Source organism: Bombina bombina, chromosome 7 (assembly GCF_027579735.1).
Source record: "Bombina bombina isolate aBomBom1 chromosome 7, aBomBom1.pri, whole genome shotgun sequence".
NCBI classification, from domain to species: Eukaryota; Metazoa; Chordata; class Amphibia; order Anura; family Bombinatoridae; genus Bombina; species Bombina bombina.
The window spans coordinates 158,164,902-158,182,528 of NC_069505.1; the positions used below are offsets into that span (position 1 = coordinate 158,164,902).

The 17,627-nt window shown below is 40.8% G+C and overlaps 1 protein-coding gene across 1 annotated transcript in view; it reads right to left on the minus strand.

Annotated features, from left to right (window-relative positions):
• Positions 1-17,627, minus strand: part of LIN7C (lin-7 homolog C, crumbs cell polarity complex component) — a 101,798-nt gene that overhangs the window by 7,854 nt on the left and 76,317 nt on the right. The window contains exon 4 of the mRNA XM_053720391.1: positions 2,171-2,380. Within this exon, the coding sequence (XP_053576366.1) occupies positions 2,171-2,380 (210 nt within the window). The remainder of the gene's footprint in view (positions 1-2,170; positions 2,381-17,627) is intronic.

The following is a 17,627-nucleotide window of genomic DNA, read 5'->3' on the forward strand; positions in this document are numbered from 1 at the left end:
TAACCCTTCGATTAGGCCCAAACTTTCCTGAAAGGCCCACCGGAGTTGGAGCTTGCTGCTTGCATGGTAAATACAACTGCGCAACTGAGGCGCGAAAATAGGCCCCGCCCATCTAACTTGATGTTTCACAGCCTTAACAATAACCACACCAGAGCGGTCTAAAACCTAGCCATGTGGGTTCATATACCCATCTAAATGAAGCCATGTGTACCCTCCATTGCTAAAATAAATTGAAAACGTTTGCCACAAAACACGTTATATTAACTCCCAACATAGAATCGTTTGCCCACAAACATCATGTCATCAGTGTCAACCATTTTTTACAGCCCAACATACAGGTCCAGTAATACCCCTCTCTATACATTAGGATTACTGCTTACCCTTTCCCTCATGGGGATACTGTCAGCCAATTCTGAAATAACACAGTCTCTCCAGAAAAAAAATTACTGAACATACCTCACTGCTTGTAGCATGAAAAACGTTCCTCACACTGAAGTTTCTTAAGTACTCCTCAGCCATTCTGTGGGAACTGCTCTGGATCTTAATAACAACTGCTAAGATCATCAGTCTCCAGGCAGAAATCTTCATCTATCTGCTGCATGGGAAGAAATAGCACTCACCGGTACCATTTAAAATAAAAAAAAACTCTTGCTTGAAGAAAATAAAAACTAACATTTTATCACCTCTTTCACTTTACCCTTCCTATTACTTAGAGTAGGCAAAGAGAATGATTGGGGGGTGGAGTCAAGGGAGGAGCTATATAGAGAGCTCTGCTGTGGTGCTCTTTGCCACTTCCTGTTAGCAGGAGGATAACATCCCACAAGTAAAGGATGAATCCGTGGACTCGTCGTATCTTACAGAAGAAAATCTATCATGTAAATATCACCTGAACAACTCTATATTTTACCTCAAAATTTCTTCAGCTCACAATAGTAGTAAGTGCTCTGTGAACAGTAATTATTCAGCTGTAGGATGACCCCCCCCCACCCCAAAAACAAAACAAAAGCCAATCAGCATCAGCAGTGCTGAGGTCATGCTTTGTTTTACAATGGTCTCATGAGATGTAACTGAAAACTTGAAAAAATGTCATAGTAAACTTCCTAAAAATGATCAAAGAAATAACATGACCGTGCTGCACATGCATTGCATAATGTGTTTTATTAAAGTGATAGTAAAAAGTCTCCTCTTTTTAAAATCAGATCCAAAATGTTAGTGATATTTTAGATGGTGTTTAATTAATCAGTTGTAACGAAGATGCGCTAGAACTTACTTTTAAATCTAGATATGAAATTCAAATTCCAGGTGAGCTAACGGTTTGAATTGTTGTGCAATCAGTGTTCTCCCCATATGGCACTTTTGTTGTAGCTAGAGTGCTGATTGGACAACAAATTTAAACATTTAGCTCATAGAAAAAAATGACTTTTGTAGTGGGTGGTGGAGCGCTGGGTATCTGAATTTCATATCTATATTAAAAAGTAAGTTACAGCGCATCTTCATTACAACTGATGAATGAAACTCCACCTAAAATATCATCTGATTTTTAAAAAGGGGAGAGTTTACCATCACTTTAAAGGGGCAGTAAACCTAGAAAATAACGTTATATAATTCTGCACATAGTGCAGAATTATATAACATATTAGTGCTAGCTTTATGCAGCATAATATTGCGGTTACATTTTTTATTAAAAAGAGTTTTTCAGACCCGCCCTCTGTGCTCTACTGAGCGGGTCTGTTTTTTTCACTGAGTGCATCTGGGCAGCTGTCTAGTCACAGCCCGGCCCGATCGTGCCATTACACTCAATGTAGCTCGCTCCTGCTTTGTCTGACAGCGCTATGTGCAGAATTATCTAACATTATTTTCTAGGTTTACTGGTCCTTTAAGTGGTTATACATCTTTTGGGACTGACAAGGGGCACTGATATTAATGTGATATCTATGTTACAGCATTCTGAACTTCCCAGTTTACTTCCATTATCAAAATTTGCTTCACTTCACTCTCTTGGTATCCTTTGTCACCAACCTTTAAATCAGTGACGATGTGGGATCTTGCCAATTACAAGGTTGGAGAGGAGCTCAGCAAATATTAGCTACGGAAATAGACAGTCAAGCAGAGTGACTGTGGCACAATTTACACATGAGGTGCTGGAGAGAGATAAAAAGTAAACTCGTACCACTCCATTAACAGAAAGCAGCTGGTCTCCACGCTTGAGCCCTCCATGTCTATCTGCTATACCACCAGGGATAATCCGAGAAATATAGATGGGCGAGTTTTGTTCTTTCCCCCCCATGATATTGAATCCAAGACCCTCTTCTGTTTTTGGAAGCTCAACAACCCTGGGATGGGAATGGCCTTCGCTTGCAGCAAATGCAGCTACAGTAGCCTGGAAGAGAAAAAAGGTAATCGGAAATGTGATTCCAATAGTTGTCTGTGGTACAATATCAAGTTAGACACAAAAGGTAAAACAATCGGTCATGTGTGTGGCTATGTTAAAGGGACCTTACAGGGTAATGAAACCCACATTTTTTATTTCATGAATTAGAAAGAGCAAGCAATTTCAAAAAACTTTTCAATTTACTTCTATTATCTAATTTGCTTCCTTCTCTTGATATCCATTGTTGAAAAACATACCTAAATAGGCTCAGTAGCTGCTGATTGGTGGCTGCACATAGATGCCTCGTGTGATTGGCTTACCCATGTGCAGTGCTATTTCTTCAACAAAGGATATCTAAAGAATTAAGCAAATTAGATAATATAAGTAAATTGGAAAGTTGTTTAAAACTATTCTCTATCCGAATCATGAAATAAAAATGTTGGGTTTCATGTTCTTTAATCCTTGCTTGCATACACACATACAGTATATATATATATATATATATATATATATATATATATATATATATATATATATATATATATATATATATATATATATATATATATATATATATATATATATACACACATACACACACACACACACACATATACATACACACACACACAGTATATATATACATTTTTGTAAATATTTTATTATATCTTTTCATGTGCCAACACTGAAGAAATGACACTTTGCTACAATGTAAAGTAGTGAGTGTACAGCCTGTATAACAGTGTAAACTTGCCTAAGTAGAAATGTCCAAATTGGGCCCAAAGTGCCAATATTTTGTGTGGCTACCATTATTTTCCAGCACTGCCTTAACCCTCTTGGGCATAGATTTCACCAGAGCTTCACAGGTTGCCACTGGAGTCCTCTTCCACGCCTCCATGACGACATCACAGAGCTGGTGGATGTTAGAGACCTTGCGCTCCCTCACCTTCCGTTTGAGTATGCCCCACAGATGCTCAATAGGGTTTAGGTCTGGAGACAAACTTGGCCAGTCCATCACCTTTACCCTTAGCAAGGCAGTGGTCGTCTTGGAGGTGTGTTTGGGGTCATTATGTTGGAATACTGCCCTGCAGCCCAGTCTCCGAAGGGAGGGGGATCATGCTCTGCTTCAGTATGTCACAGTACATGTTGGCATTCATGGTTCCCTCAATGAACTGTAGCTCCCCAGTGCCGGCAGCACTCATGCAGGTCCAGACCATGACACTCCCACCACCATGCTTGACTTTAGGCAAGACACACTTGTCTATGAATTCCACACACGCTTGACACCATCTGAACCAAATAAGTTTATCTTGGTCTCATCTGACAACAGGACATGGTTCCAGTAATCCATATCCTTAGTCTGCTTGTCTTCAGCAAACTGTTTGCGGCTTTCTTGTGCATCATCTTTAGAAGAGGCTTCCATCTGGGACGACAGAAATGCAGACTAATTTGATGCAGTGTGCGGCGTATGGTCTGAGCACTGACAGGCTGACCCCCACCCCTTCAACCTTTGCAGCAATGCTGGCAGCACTCATACGTCTATTTCCCAAAGACAACCTCTGGATATGAAGCAAAGCATGTGCACTCAACTTCTTTGATCTACCACAACGAGGCCTGTTCTGAGTGGAACCTGTCCTGTGAAACCGCTATAAGGTCTTGCCCACCATGCTGCAGCTCAGTTTCAGGGTCTTGGCAATCTTCTTATAGCCTATGTCATCTTTATGTAGAGCAACAATTCTTTTTTTCAGATCCTCAGAGAGTTCTATGCCATGAGGTGCCATGTTGAACGTCTAGTGACCAGTATGAGAGAGTGTGAGAGCGATAACACCAAATTTAACACACCTGCTCCCCATTTACACCTGAGACCTTGTAACACTAATGAGTCACATGACACCTGGGAGGGAAAATGGCCAATTGGGCCCAATTTAGACATTTCCACTTAGGGGTGTACTCACTTTTGTTGCCAACGGTTTAGACATTAATGGCTGTGTGTTGAGTTATTTTGAGGGGACAGCAAATTCAAACTGTTATAAAGGCTGTACTACTTTACATTGTAGCAAAGTGTAATTTCTTCAGTGTTGGCACATGAAAAGATATACACACACATACATATATATATATATATATACATATATATATATATATATATATATATATACATATATACACACACACATATATATATATATATATATATAAAATAGAAAAATATAAGCACTCACTGGACTTATAAAAATATAAACTTTTATTAACTTAGAGATAAAAATTGGCATAACGTTTTGAGATTATTCCAATCCCTTTGTCAAATGTCCCAATGATCCACCGCAGTGAATCTAAAACCCTTTGTTTACCTGAACAGCCTGCTTCGTTTTAAAGCCCCTTGGAAACCCGCAAACTCCACCAATGCGCCTCTCGCGCACGCACCCGCATGGAGACAGGTTACCTTGGAAACGCTTCAAACTACACAGACGCCGTACCTCCTGGACATGTGTTAATGTGCACGCATCATCACCGGCTACGTCTACCCCAATGGCACTGACTCAAATGTGACGTACCAGAAGGGAGGCGAGAGCCAATGATGGAGCTGTTACCATAGCAGCATGCTACATAAACACTGCTTAAAGCCAATGAATATGGCTGTACATGTAATATACAAATTTCAGCAACAATTTAGTTACAATATTATTATCAAATAGACACTTAGTGGCCTTACTAACCATGTTGTACCATATGGCTATAAAATTATATATATTATATTATTATACTATATACATTCTAACATAGTATATTCTGCTGTATATCCTCTATCAAAATAGCGAAACCCCAAAGATTAGGCTTAAACCACAATATGAGCCAGATAAATAGTAGACATATCCATTACAGGACCAAATATCTGCATATGCTCGATTATCATTTTTAACTTTCAATATGTACACAGTATACCTCCTAAGTTAAATCACTAAAGTTAGTCACTACCCTTCTATATTACCCATCTTCCATGCCAATTAGAGAATGGTAGAGACCAGTGAGATTCTACTAGATCGACCAATCATGTACAATCCAGCTGGTATGAATCAATTGCCATAGAAAGGGCTGTTATCCATATGTGTATTCAAACCTCTTGGGAGCTGTGTGTGTAACAGTGTCCGTTTTCTGTAATTCACCCTTTGGACCTGCACCCAGACAGGCCCGGGGTTAACTGCCTGTGACTCTGTAAATAGTGTAGCTTTATGTGAGTGCGATAGCAACCAAAGCTGAGCCTGTTTATGGGTCATGGGATGTGTACCCGGTCCGGTCTGGATGTGCTGTCCTCTTTCCTTGCTTTATATATACACATATATACATACATATATATATATATATATATATATATATATATACACACACATACATACAACATAATTTATTTAAGAACTTACTGGATAAATTCATTTATTTCATATTGGCAAGAGTCCATGAGCTAGTGACGTATGGGATATAAAATCCTACCAGGAGGGGCAAAGTTTCCCAAACCTTAAAATGCCTATAAATACACCCCTCACCACACCCACAATTCAGTTTAACGAATAGCCAAGTAGTGGGGTGATAAAGGAGTAAAAAGCATCAAAAAAAGGAATTGGAAATATAATTGTGCTTTATACAAAAAAATATAACCACCATAAAAAGGGTGGGTCTCATGGACTCTTGCCAGTACTAAAGAAATGAATTTATCAGGTAAGATTCTTACATAAATTATGTTTTCTTTCATGTAATTGGCAAGAGTCCATGAGCTAGTAACGTATGGGATAGTAATACCCAAGATGTGGAACTCCACGGAAGAGTCACTAGAGAGGGAGGGATAAAATAAAAAACAGCCATTTTCCGCTGAAAAAATTAAATCCACAATCAAAAGAATAAGTTTTTCTTATAATTGAAAAAAAAAAACCTTAAACATAAGCAGAGAAATCAAACTGAAACAGCTGCCTGAAGAACTTTTCTACCAAAAACTGCTTCCAAAGAGGCAAATACATAAAAACGGTAGAATTTAGTAAATGTATGCAAAGAAGACCAAGTCGCTGCTTTGCAAATCTGATCAACTGAAGCTTCATTATTAAAAGCCCACGAAGTGGAGACTGATTTAGTAGAATGAGCTGTAATTCTCTGAGACGGGGCCTGACCCGACTCCAAATAAGCCTTATGAATCAAAAGCTTTAACCAAGATGCCAAAGAAATGGCAGAAGCATTCTGACCTTTCCTAGAACCAGAAAAGACAACAAATAGACTAGAAGTCTTCATGAAAACTTTAGTAGCTTCAAAATAATATTTCAAAGGTCTTACAACATCCAGAGAATGTAAGGCTCTCCCCAAAGAATTATTAGGATTAGGACACAAAGAGAGGACAACAATTTCCCTATTAATGTTGTTAGAATTCACAACTTTAGGTAAAAATTTAAATGAAGTCTGCAAAACTGCCTTATCTTGATGAAAAATCAGAAAACGTGACTAACAAGAAAGAGCAGATAATTCAGAAACTCTTCTAGCAAAGGAAAAACACTTTCCAAGAAAGTAGTTTAATATCAAAAGAATGCATAGGCTCAAAAGGAGGAGCCTATAAAGCTCTCAAGACCAAATTAAGACTCCAAGGAGGAGAGATTGATTTAATGACAGGCTTGATAGGACCAAAGCCTGTACAAAACAGTGAATATCAGGAAGTTTAGCAATCTTTCTGTGGAATAAAACAGAAAGAGCAGAGATTTGTCCTTTCAAGGAACTTGCAGACAAACCTTTATTTAAACCATCCTGAAGAAACTGTAAAATTCTAGGAATTCTAAAAGAATGCCAGGAGAATTTATGAGAAGAACACCATGAAATATAAGTCTTCTTAACTCAATAATAAATCTTCCTAGAAACAGATTTACAAGCCTGTAACATAGTATCAATCACAGAGTCAGAGAAACCTCTTTGACTAAGCACTAAGCATTCAATTTCCATACAGAAGCTCTGGTCTTAAAGGAAGTGGCCAAGGTTGGCAACTTGACATCCGGACAAGATCCGCATACCAGAACCTGTGAGGCCATGCTGGTGCTACCAGAAACACAAATGAATGTTCCATGATGATCTTGGAGATCACTCTTGGAAGAAGAAATAGAGGCGGGAAGATATAAGCAGGTTGGTAAAACCAAGGAACTGCTAACGCATCCACCAACTCCGCCTGAGGATACCTGGACAAGTACCTGGGAAGTTTCTTGTTCAGATGGGAAGCCATCAGATCTATTTCTGGAAGGCCCCACATCTGAACAATCTGAAAAAACACATCTGGATGAAGTGACCACTCCCCCGGATTTAAAGTCTGATGGCTGAGTTAATACGCTTCCCAATTGTCTACACATGGGACATGTACCGCAGAAATTAGACAAGAGCTGGATTCCGCCCAAGCAAGTATCTGAGATACTTCTTTCATAGCTAGGGGACTGCGAGTCCTACCCTGATGATTGACATATGCCACAGTTGTAACACTGTCTGTCTGAAAACAAATGAATGGTTCTCTCTTCAATAGAGGCCAACCCTGAAGAGCTCTGAAAATAGCACGGAGTTCTAATATATTGATTGGTAACCTTGCCTCTTGAGATTTCCAAACCCCTTGTGCTGTCAGAGATCCCCAGACAGCTCCCCAACCTGAAATACTTGCATCTGTTGTGATTACAGTCCAGGTTGGACGAACAAACGAGGCTCCTTGAATTATACGATGGCTCCTTCTCACATGAGGTCTTATTCTGAATACTATTTGATACTCTTGAGAGATAATTCTCTGAATCCAATGATTTTGGACAGAATCTGCCCAAATGTTCTGGAAAAACAAGCGAACAATGCTAGAAAAATCAGAATCTGTTTCCTGTTGTGCTAAGTTTTTCAACCAGAAGGTTGATGCAGCTGCAAAATCAGCTATAGAAATTGCAGGACTGAGAAGATAGCCAGAATATAAATAAGCTTTCCTTAGATAAGATTCAAGTTTCCTATCTAAAAGGATCCTTAAAGGAAGTACTATCTTCCATAGGCATAGTAGTACGTTTGGCAAGAGTAGAAATAGCCCCATCAACTTTGGGGATTTTTTCCCAAAACTCCAATCTGGCTGCTGGCAAAGGATACAACTTTTTAAACCTAGAAGAAGGAATAAAAGAAAGTACCAGGCCTATTCCATTCATTTGAAACCATATCAGAAATAGCATCAGGAACTGGAAAAACCACTGGAGTAACCACAGGAGGTTTATAAACAGAATTTAAACGGTTTACTAGTTTTAATATCAAGAGGACTAGTATCCTCAATATTCAAAATAATTAACACTTCTTTCAACAAGGAACGAATATACTCCATCTTAAAGAGATAAGTAGATTTGTCAGTGTCAATATCGGAGGTAGGATCTTCTAAATCAGATAGATCCTCATCAGGAGGAGGATAATTCAGTATGTTTTCGGTCATTTGAAAATTCATCATCTTTAAGAGAAGTTTTAAAAAACCTTTTACGTTTATTAGAAGGTGGAATGGCAGACAAAGCCTTCTGAATCGCATCAGCAATAAAATCTTTTATATTCACAGGGATATCATGTACATTAGATGTTGAAAGAACAACAGGCATTGTACTAGTACTGATGCATACATTCTCTGCATGTATAAGCTTATCATGACAACTATTACATACTACAGCTGGAGATATAATCTTTGCTAACTTACAACAGATACACTTATCTTTGGTAGAACTATTATCAGGCATCAGGGATCCAACAGTGGTTTCTGAGACAGGATCAGATTGAGGCATCTTGCAAATGTAAGAGAAAAACAACATATAAAGAAAAATTATTAATTTCTTTATATGGCAGTTTCAGACTTGGGAAAAAAATGCAAACAGCATAGCCCTTTGAGCATAGAAAAAGGCAAGAGGCATATCGGAAGTGGGGTTTAAATAATTACATTATTTGGCGCCAAGAATGATGCACAACGCAAAATGAAATTTTTTGGCACTAACAACATCCGGAAATGACAACTTGAGTCATGGCAGACGCAACCTTGTGCAAGGAAACCTGGCGTCAACTAAGACGCAAGAAATGACGAATTTGCGTCACTGAACGTACCATTGCGCCAAAAAAATTCTCGCACCAAGAATGACGCAATAAATATCAGCATTTTGCGACCTCGCAAGCCTAAATTTTGCCCGCGAACATTAATGAAAACAGTCAATTTTGAAGAAAAGACTATACCCCAGGTAAGAAAAAATAACTTCCTAAATATGTTTTTCCCAATTTTGAAACGGATAGTCTGCAAAAGGAAGTATACAAAAACCTGACTCATGGCAAATATAAGTACAATACATATATTTAGAACCTTACATTAATACATAAAGTGCCAGACCATAGCAGAGAGTGTCTTTAAGAAATAAAAGCATACTTACCGAAAGACACCCATCCACATATAGCAGATAGCCAAACCAGTACTGAAACAGTTATCAGTAGAGGTAATGGAATATGAGAGTATATCGTCGATCTGAAAAGGGAGGTAGGAGATGAATCTCTACGACCAATAACAGAGAACCTATGAAAAGATTTCCTGCAAGGAAAATCTTAGAATTCAATAGGTGATACTTCCTTCAATCCCTCTGACATTCACTGTACTCTGAGAGGAATTGGGCTTCAAAATGCTGAGAAGCGCATATCACAGAAGAAAATCAAGCACAAACTTACTTCACCACCTCCATAGGAGGCAAAGTTTGTAAAACTGAATTGTGGGTGTGGTGAGGGGGTGTATTTATAGGCATTTTGAGGTTTGGGAAACTTTGCCCCTCCTGGTAGGATTGTATATCCCACACGTCACTAGCTCATGGACTCTTGCCAATTACATATATTATATAATATATATATATATATATATATATATATACACACAGAAAAGATGTCCAGGCACTCCAGCATATAAAACGCCCAAATGTTTATTAGTAGAAAATAGTAAAAACAGTAGGTAAGTGTCTACAGCATTTGACACTGACTTACAGATATATACAAAAAATTGCAGAGAAGGTCAGCTGGGTTCCCATGTGGCAGACATGTTTCGTATATATATATAAAAAAATATTGGCACCCCTGCATTTCTGTCAGATAATGCACCACTTTGCCCAGAAGATTGCTGTAATTACAAATGTTTAGGCATTCTCATTTTTATTTCTTTTGTTTGTATTCATATGACACAAAAAAGTGGAGAAAAAAAAAGCCAAATCTGAAACATTCCATGCAAAATAGGATACAATTATTAGCACCTTCTCAAAATTGTAAGAAATAGTTGCTTTCCAAGTGTTTGATGCTCCTGTAATTTGCAATTAAAAGCTCACCTGTATTAACAGGTGCTGACAATATAGAAATTACACCAGCAATCATTTAAAATGGTGAAAAAAACAGAATTTATGTTTACCTGATAAATTACTTTCTCCAACGGTGTGTCCGGTCCACGGCGTCATCCTTACTTGTGGGATATTCTCTTCCCCAACAGGAAATGGCAAAGAGCCCAGCAAAGCTGGTCACATGATCCCTCCTAGGCTCCGCCTACCCCAGTCATTCGACCGACGTTAAGGAGGAATATTTGCATAGGAGAAACCATATGGTACCGTGGTGACTGTAGTTAAAGAAAATAAATTATCAGACCTGATTAAAAAAACCAGGGCGGGCCGTGGACCGGACACACCGTTGGAGAAAGTAATTTATCAGGTAAACATAAATTCTGTTTTCTCCAACATAGGTGTGTCCGGTCCACGGCGTCATCCTTACTTGTGGGAACCAATACCAAAGCTTTAGGACACGGATGAAGGGAGGGAGCAAATCAGGTCACCTAAATGGAAGGCACCACGGCTTGCAAAACCTTTCTCCCAAAAATAGCCTCAGAAGAAGCAAAAGTATCAAACTTGTAAAATTTGGTAAAAGTGTGCAGTGAAGACCAAGTCGCTGCCCTACATATCTGATCAACAGAAGCCTCGTTCTTGAAGGCCCATGTGGAAGCCACAGCCCTAGTGGAATGAGCTGTGATTCTTTCGGGAGGCTGCCGTCCGGCAGTCTCGTAAGCCAATCTGATGATGCTTTTAATCCAAAAAGAGAGAGAGGTAGAAGTTGCTTTTTGACCTCTCCTTTTACCAGAATAAACAACAAACAAGGAAGATGTTTGTCTAAAATCCTTTGTAGCATCTAAATAGAATTTTAGAGCGCGAACAACATCCAAATTGTGCAACAAACGTTCCTTCTTTGAAACTGGTTTCGGACACAGAGAAGGTACGATAATCTCCTGGTTAATGTTTTTGTTAGAAACAACTTTTGGAAGAAAAACAGAATTTATGTTTACCTGATAAATTTCTTTCTCCAACGGTGTGTCCGGTCCACGGCGTCATCCTTACTTGTGGGATATTCTCCTCCCCAACAGGAAATGGCAAAGAGCCCAGCAAAGCTGGTCACATGATCCCTCCTAGGCTCCGCCTACCCCAGTCATTCGACCGACGTTAAGGAGGAATATTTGCATAGGAGAAACCATATGGTACCGTGGTGACTGTAGTTAAAGAAAATAAAATATCAGACCTGATTAAAAAAACCAGGGCGGGCCGTGGACCGGACACACCGTTGGAGAAAGAAATTTATCAGGTAAACATAAATTCTGTTTTCTCCAACATAGGTGTGTCCGGTCCACGGCGTCATCCTTACTTGTGGGAACCAATACCAAAGCTTTAGGACACGGATGAAGGGAGGGAGCAAATCAGGTCACCTAAATGGAAGGCACCACGGCTTGCAAAACCTTTCTCCCAAAAATAGCCTCAGAAGAAGCAAAAGTATCAAACTTGTAAAATTTGGTAAAAGTGTGCAGTGAAGACCAAGTCGCTGCCCTACATATCTGATCAACAGAAGCCTCGTTCTTGAAGGCCCATGTGGAAGCCACAGCCCTAGTGGAATGAGCTGTGATTCTTTCGGGAGGCTGCCGTCCGGCAGTCTCGTAAGCCAATCTGATGATGCTTTTAATCCAAAAAGAGAGAGAGGTAGAAGTTGCTTTTTGACCTCTCCTTTTACCTGAATAAACAACAAACAAGGAAGATGTTTGTCTAAAATCCTTTGTAGCATCTAAATAGAATTTTAGAGCGCGAACAACATCCAAATTGTGCAACAAACGTTCCTTCTTTGAAACTGGTTTTGGACACAGAGAAGGTACGATAATCTCCTGGTTAATGTTTTTGTTAGAAACAACTTTTGGAAGAAAACCAGGTTTAGTACGTAAAACCACCTTATCTGCATGGAACACCAGATAAGGAGGAGAACACTGCAGAGCAGATAATTCTGAGACTCTTCTAGCAGAAGAAATCGCAACTAAAAACAAAACTTTCCAAGATAATAACTTAATATCAACGGAATGTAAGGGTTCAAACGGAACCCCCTGAAGAACTGAAAGAACTAAATTGAGACTCCAAGGAGGAGTCAAAGGTTTGTAAACAGGCTTGATTCTAACCAGAGCCTGAACAAAGGCTTGAACATCTGGCACAGCTGCCAGCTTTTTGTGAAGTAATACCGACAAGGCAGAAATCTGTCCCTTCAGGGAACTTGCAGATAATCCTTTTTCCAATCCTTCTTGAAGGAAGGATAGAATCCTAGGAATCTTAACCTTGTCCCAAGGGAATCCTTTAGATTCACACCAACAGATATATTTTTTCCAAATTTTGTGGTAAATCTTTCTAGTCACAGGCTTTCTGGCCTGAACAAGAGTATCGATCACAGAATCTGAGAATCCTCGCTTCGATAAAATCAAGCGTTCAATCTCCAAGCAGTCAGCTGGAGTGAAACCAGATTCGGATGTTCGAACGGACCCTGAACAAGAAGGTCTCGTCTCAAAGGTAGCTTCCAAGGTGGAGCCGATGACATATTCACCAGATCTGCATACCAAGTCCTGCGTGGCCACGCAGGAGCTATCAAGATCACCGACGCCCTCTCCTGCTTGATCCTGGCTATCAGCCTGGGGATGAGAGGAAATGGCGGGAACACATAAGCTAGTTTGAAGGTCCAAGGTGCTACTAGTGCATCCACTAGAGCCGCCTTGGGATCCCTGGATCTGGCCCCGTAGCAAGGAACTTTGAAGTTCTGACGAGAGGCCATCAGATCCATGTCTGGAATGCCCCACAGGTGAGTGACTCGGGCAAAGATTTCCGGATGGAGTTCCCACTCCCCCGGATGCAATGTCTGACGACTCAGAAAATCCGCTTCCCAATTTTCCACTCCTGGGATGTGGATAGCAGACAGGTGGCAGGAGTGAGACTCCGCCCAAAGAATAATTTTGGTTACTTCTTCCATCGCTAGGGAACTCCTTGTTCCCCCCTGATGGTTGATGTACGCAACAGTCGTCATGTTGTCTGATTGAAACCGTATGAACCTGGTCCTCGCAAGCTGGGGCCAGGCCTGGAGCGCATTGAATATCGCTCTCAGTTCCAGAATATTTATCGGTAGAAGAGATTCTTCCCGAGACCAAAGACCCTGAGCTTTCAGGGATCCCCAGACCGCGCCCCAGCCTATCAGACTGGCGTCGGTCGTGACAATGACCCACTCTGGTCTGTGGAACATCATCCCTTGAGACAGATTGTCCAGGGACAGCCACCAACGGAGTGAGTCTCTGGTCCTCTGATTTACTTGTATCTTCGGAGACAAGTCTGTATAGTCCCCATTCCACTGACTGAGCATGCACAGTTGTAATGGTCTTAGATGAATGCGCGCAAAAGGAACTATGTCCATCGCCGCCACCATCAACCCGATCACTTCCATGCACTGAGCTATGGAAGGAAGAGGAACGGAATGAAGTATCCGACAAGAGTCCAGAAGCTTTGTTTTTCTGGCCTCTGTTAGAAAGATCCTCATTTCTAAGGAGTCTATAATTGTTCCCAAGAAGGGAACCCTTGTTGACGGGGATAGAGAACTCTTTTCCACGTTCACTTTCCAGCCGTGAGATCTGAGAAAGGCCAGGACAATGTCCGTGTGAGCCTTTGCTTGAGGAAGGGACGACGCTTGAATCAGAATGTCGTCCAGGTAAGGTACTACTGCAATGCCCCTTGGTCTTAGCACCGCTAGAAGGGACCCTAGTACCTTTGTGAAAATCCTTGGAGCAGTGGCTAATCCGAAAGGAAGCGCCACGAACTGGTAATGTTTGTCCAGGAATGCAAACCTTAGGAACCGATGATGTTCCTTGTGGATAGGAATATGTAGATACGCATCCTTTAAATCCACCGTGGTCATAAATTGACCTTCCTGGATGGAAGGAAGGATAGTTCGAATGGTTTCCATCTTGAACGATGGGACCTTGAGAAATTTGTTTAAGATCTTGAGATCTAGGATTGGTCTGAACGTTCCCTCTTTTTTGGGAACTATGAACAGATTGGAGTAGAACCCCATCCCTTGTTCTCTTAATGGAACAGGATGAATCACTCCAATTTTTAACAGGTCTTCTACACAATGTAAGAACGCCTGTCTTTTTATGTGGTCTGAAGACAACTGCGACTTGTGGAACCTCCCCCTTGGGGGAAGTCCCTTGAATTCCAGAAGATAACCCTGGGAGACTATTTCTAGCGCCCAAGGATCCAGAACATCTCTTGCCCAAGCCTGAGCGAAGAGAGAGAGTCTGCCCCCCACCAGATCCGGTCCCGGATCGGGGGCCAATATTTCATGCTGTCTTGGTAGCAGTGGCAGGTTTCTTGGCCTGCTTTCCCTTGTTCCAGCCTTGCATTGGTCTCCAAGCTGGCTTGGCCTGAGAAGTATTACCCTCTTGCTTAGAGGACGTAGCACCTTGGGCTGGTCCGTTTTTACGAAAGGGACGAAAATTAGGTCTATTTTTTGCCTTGAAGGGCCGATCCTGAGGAAGGGCGTGGCCCTTACCCCCAGTGATATCAGAGATAATCTCTTTCAAGTCAGGACCAAACAGCGTTTTCCCCTTGAAAGGAATGTTTAGTAGCTTGTTCTTGGAAGACGCATCAGCCGACCAAGATTTCAACCAAAGCGCTCTGCGCGCCACAATAGCAAACCCAGAGTTCTTAGCCGCTAACTTAGCCAATTGCAAAGAGGCGTCTAGAGTGAAAGAATTAGCCAATTTGAGAGCATTGATTCTGTCCATAATCTCCTCATAAGGAGGAGAGTCACTATCGAGCACCTTAAGCAGTTCATCAAACCAGAAATATGCGGCTGTAGTGACAGGGACAATGCATGAAATGGGTTGTAGAAGGTAACCCTGCTGAACAAACATCTTTTTAAGCAAACCTTCTAATTTTTTATCCATAGGATCTTTGAAAGCACAACTATCCTCTATGGGAATAGTGGTGCGTTTGTTTAAAGTAGAAACCGCTCCCTCGACCTTGGGGACTGACTGCCATAAGTCCTTTCTGGGGTCGACCATAGGAAACAATTTTTTAAATATGGGGGGAGGGACGAAAGGAATACCGGGCCTTTCCCATTCTTTATTAACAATGTCCGCCACCCGCTTGGGTATAGGAAAAGCTTCTGGGAGCCCCGGCACCTCTAGGAACTTGTCCATTTTACATAGTTTCTCTGGGATGACTAAATTTTCACAATCATCCAGAGTGGATAATACCTCCTTAAGCAAAATGCGGAGATGTTCCAATTTAAATTTAAATGTAATCACATCAGATTCAGCCTGCTGAGAAATGTTCCCTAAATCAGTAATTTCTCCCTCAGACAAAACCTCCCTGGCCCCCTCAGATTGGGTTAGGGGCCCTTCAGAGATATTAATATCAGCGTCGTCATGCTCTTCAGTAACTAAAACAGAGCATCCACGCTTACGCTGACAAGGGTTCATTTTGGCTAAAATGTTTTTGACAGAATTATCCATTACAGCCGTTAATTGTTGCATAGTAAGGAGTATTGGCGCGCTAGATGTACTAGGGGCCTCCTGAGTGGGCAAGACTCGTGTAGACGAAGGAGGGAATGATGCAGTACCATGCTTACTCCCCTCACTTGAGGAATCATCTTGGGCATCATTGTCATTATCACATAAATCACATTTATTTAAATGAATAGGAATTCTGGCTTCCCCACATTCAGAACACAGTCTATCTGGTAGTTCAGACATGTTAAACAGGCATAAACTTGATCAGAAAGTACAAAAAACGTTTTAAAATAAAACCGTTACTGTCACTTTAAATTTTAAACTGAACACACTTTATTACTGCAATTGCGAAAAAACATGAAGGAATTGTTCAAAATTCACCAAATTTTCACCACAGCGTCTTAAAGCCTTGAAAATATTGCACACCAATTTTGGAAGCTTTAACCCTTAAAATAACGGAACCGGAGCCGTTTTAAGCTTTAAACCCCTTTACAGTCCCTGGTATCTGCTTTGCTGAGACCCAACCAAACCCAAAGGGGAATACGATACCAAATGACGCCTTCAGAAGTCTTTTATGAGTATCAGAGCTCCTCTCACATGCGACTGCATGCCATGCCTCTCAAAAACAAGTGCGCAACACCGGCGCGAAAATGAGACTCTGCCTATGCTTTGGGAAAGCCCCTAAAGAATAAGGTGTCTAAAACAGTGCCTGCCGATATTATTAAATCAAAATACCCAGAATAAATGATTCCTCAAGGCTAAATAAGTGTTAATATCAAACGATTTAGCCCAAAAAAAGTCTACAGTTTAAATAAGCCCTTGTGAAGCCCTTATTTACAATCGTAATAAACATGGCTTACCGGATCCCATAGGGAAAATGACAGCTTCCAGCATTACCTCGTCTTGTTAGAATGTGTCATACCTCAAGCAGCAAGAGACTGCAAACTGTTCCCCCAACTGAAGTTAATTGCTCTCAACAGTCCTGTGTGGAACAGCCATGGATTTTAGTTACGGTTGCTAAAATCATTTTCCTCATACAAACAGAATTCTTCATCTCTTTTCTGTTTCTGAGTAAATAGTACGTACCAGCACTATTTGAAAATAACAAACTCTTGATTGAATAATGAAAAACTACAGTTAAACACTAAAAAACTCTAAGCCATCTCCGTGGAGATGTTGCCTGTACAACGGCAAAGAGAATGACTGGGGTAGGCGGAGCCTAGGAGGGATCATGTGACCAGCTTTGCTGGGCTCTTTGCCATTTCCTGTTGGGGAGGAGAATATCCCACAAGTAAGGATGACGCCGTGGACCGGACACACCTATGTTGGAGAAACCAGGTTTAGTACGTAAAACCACCTTATCTGCATGGAACACCAGATAAGGAGGAG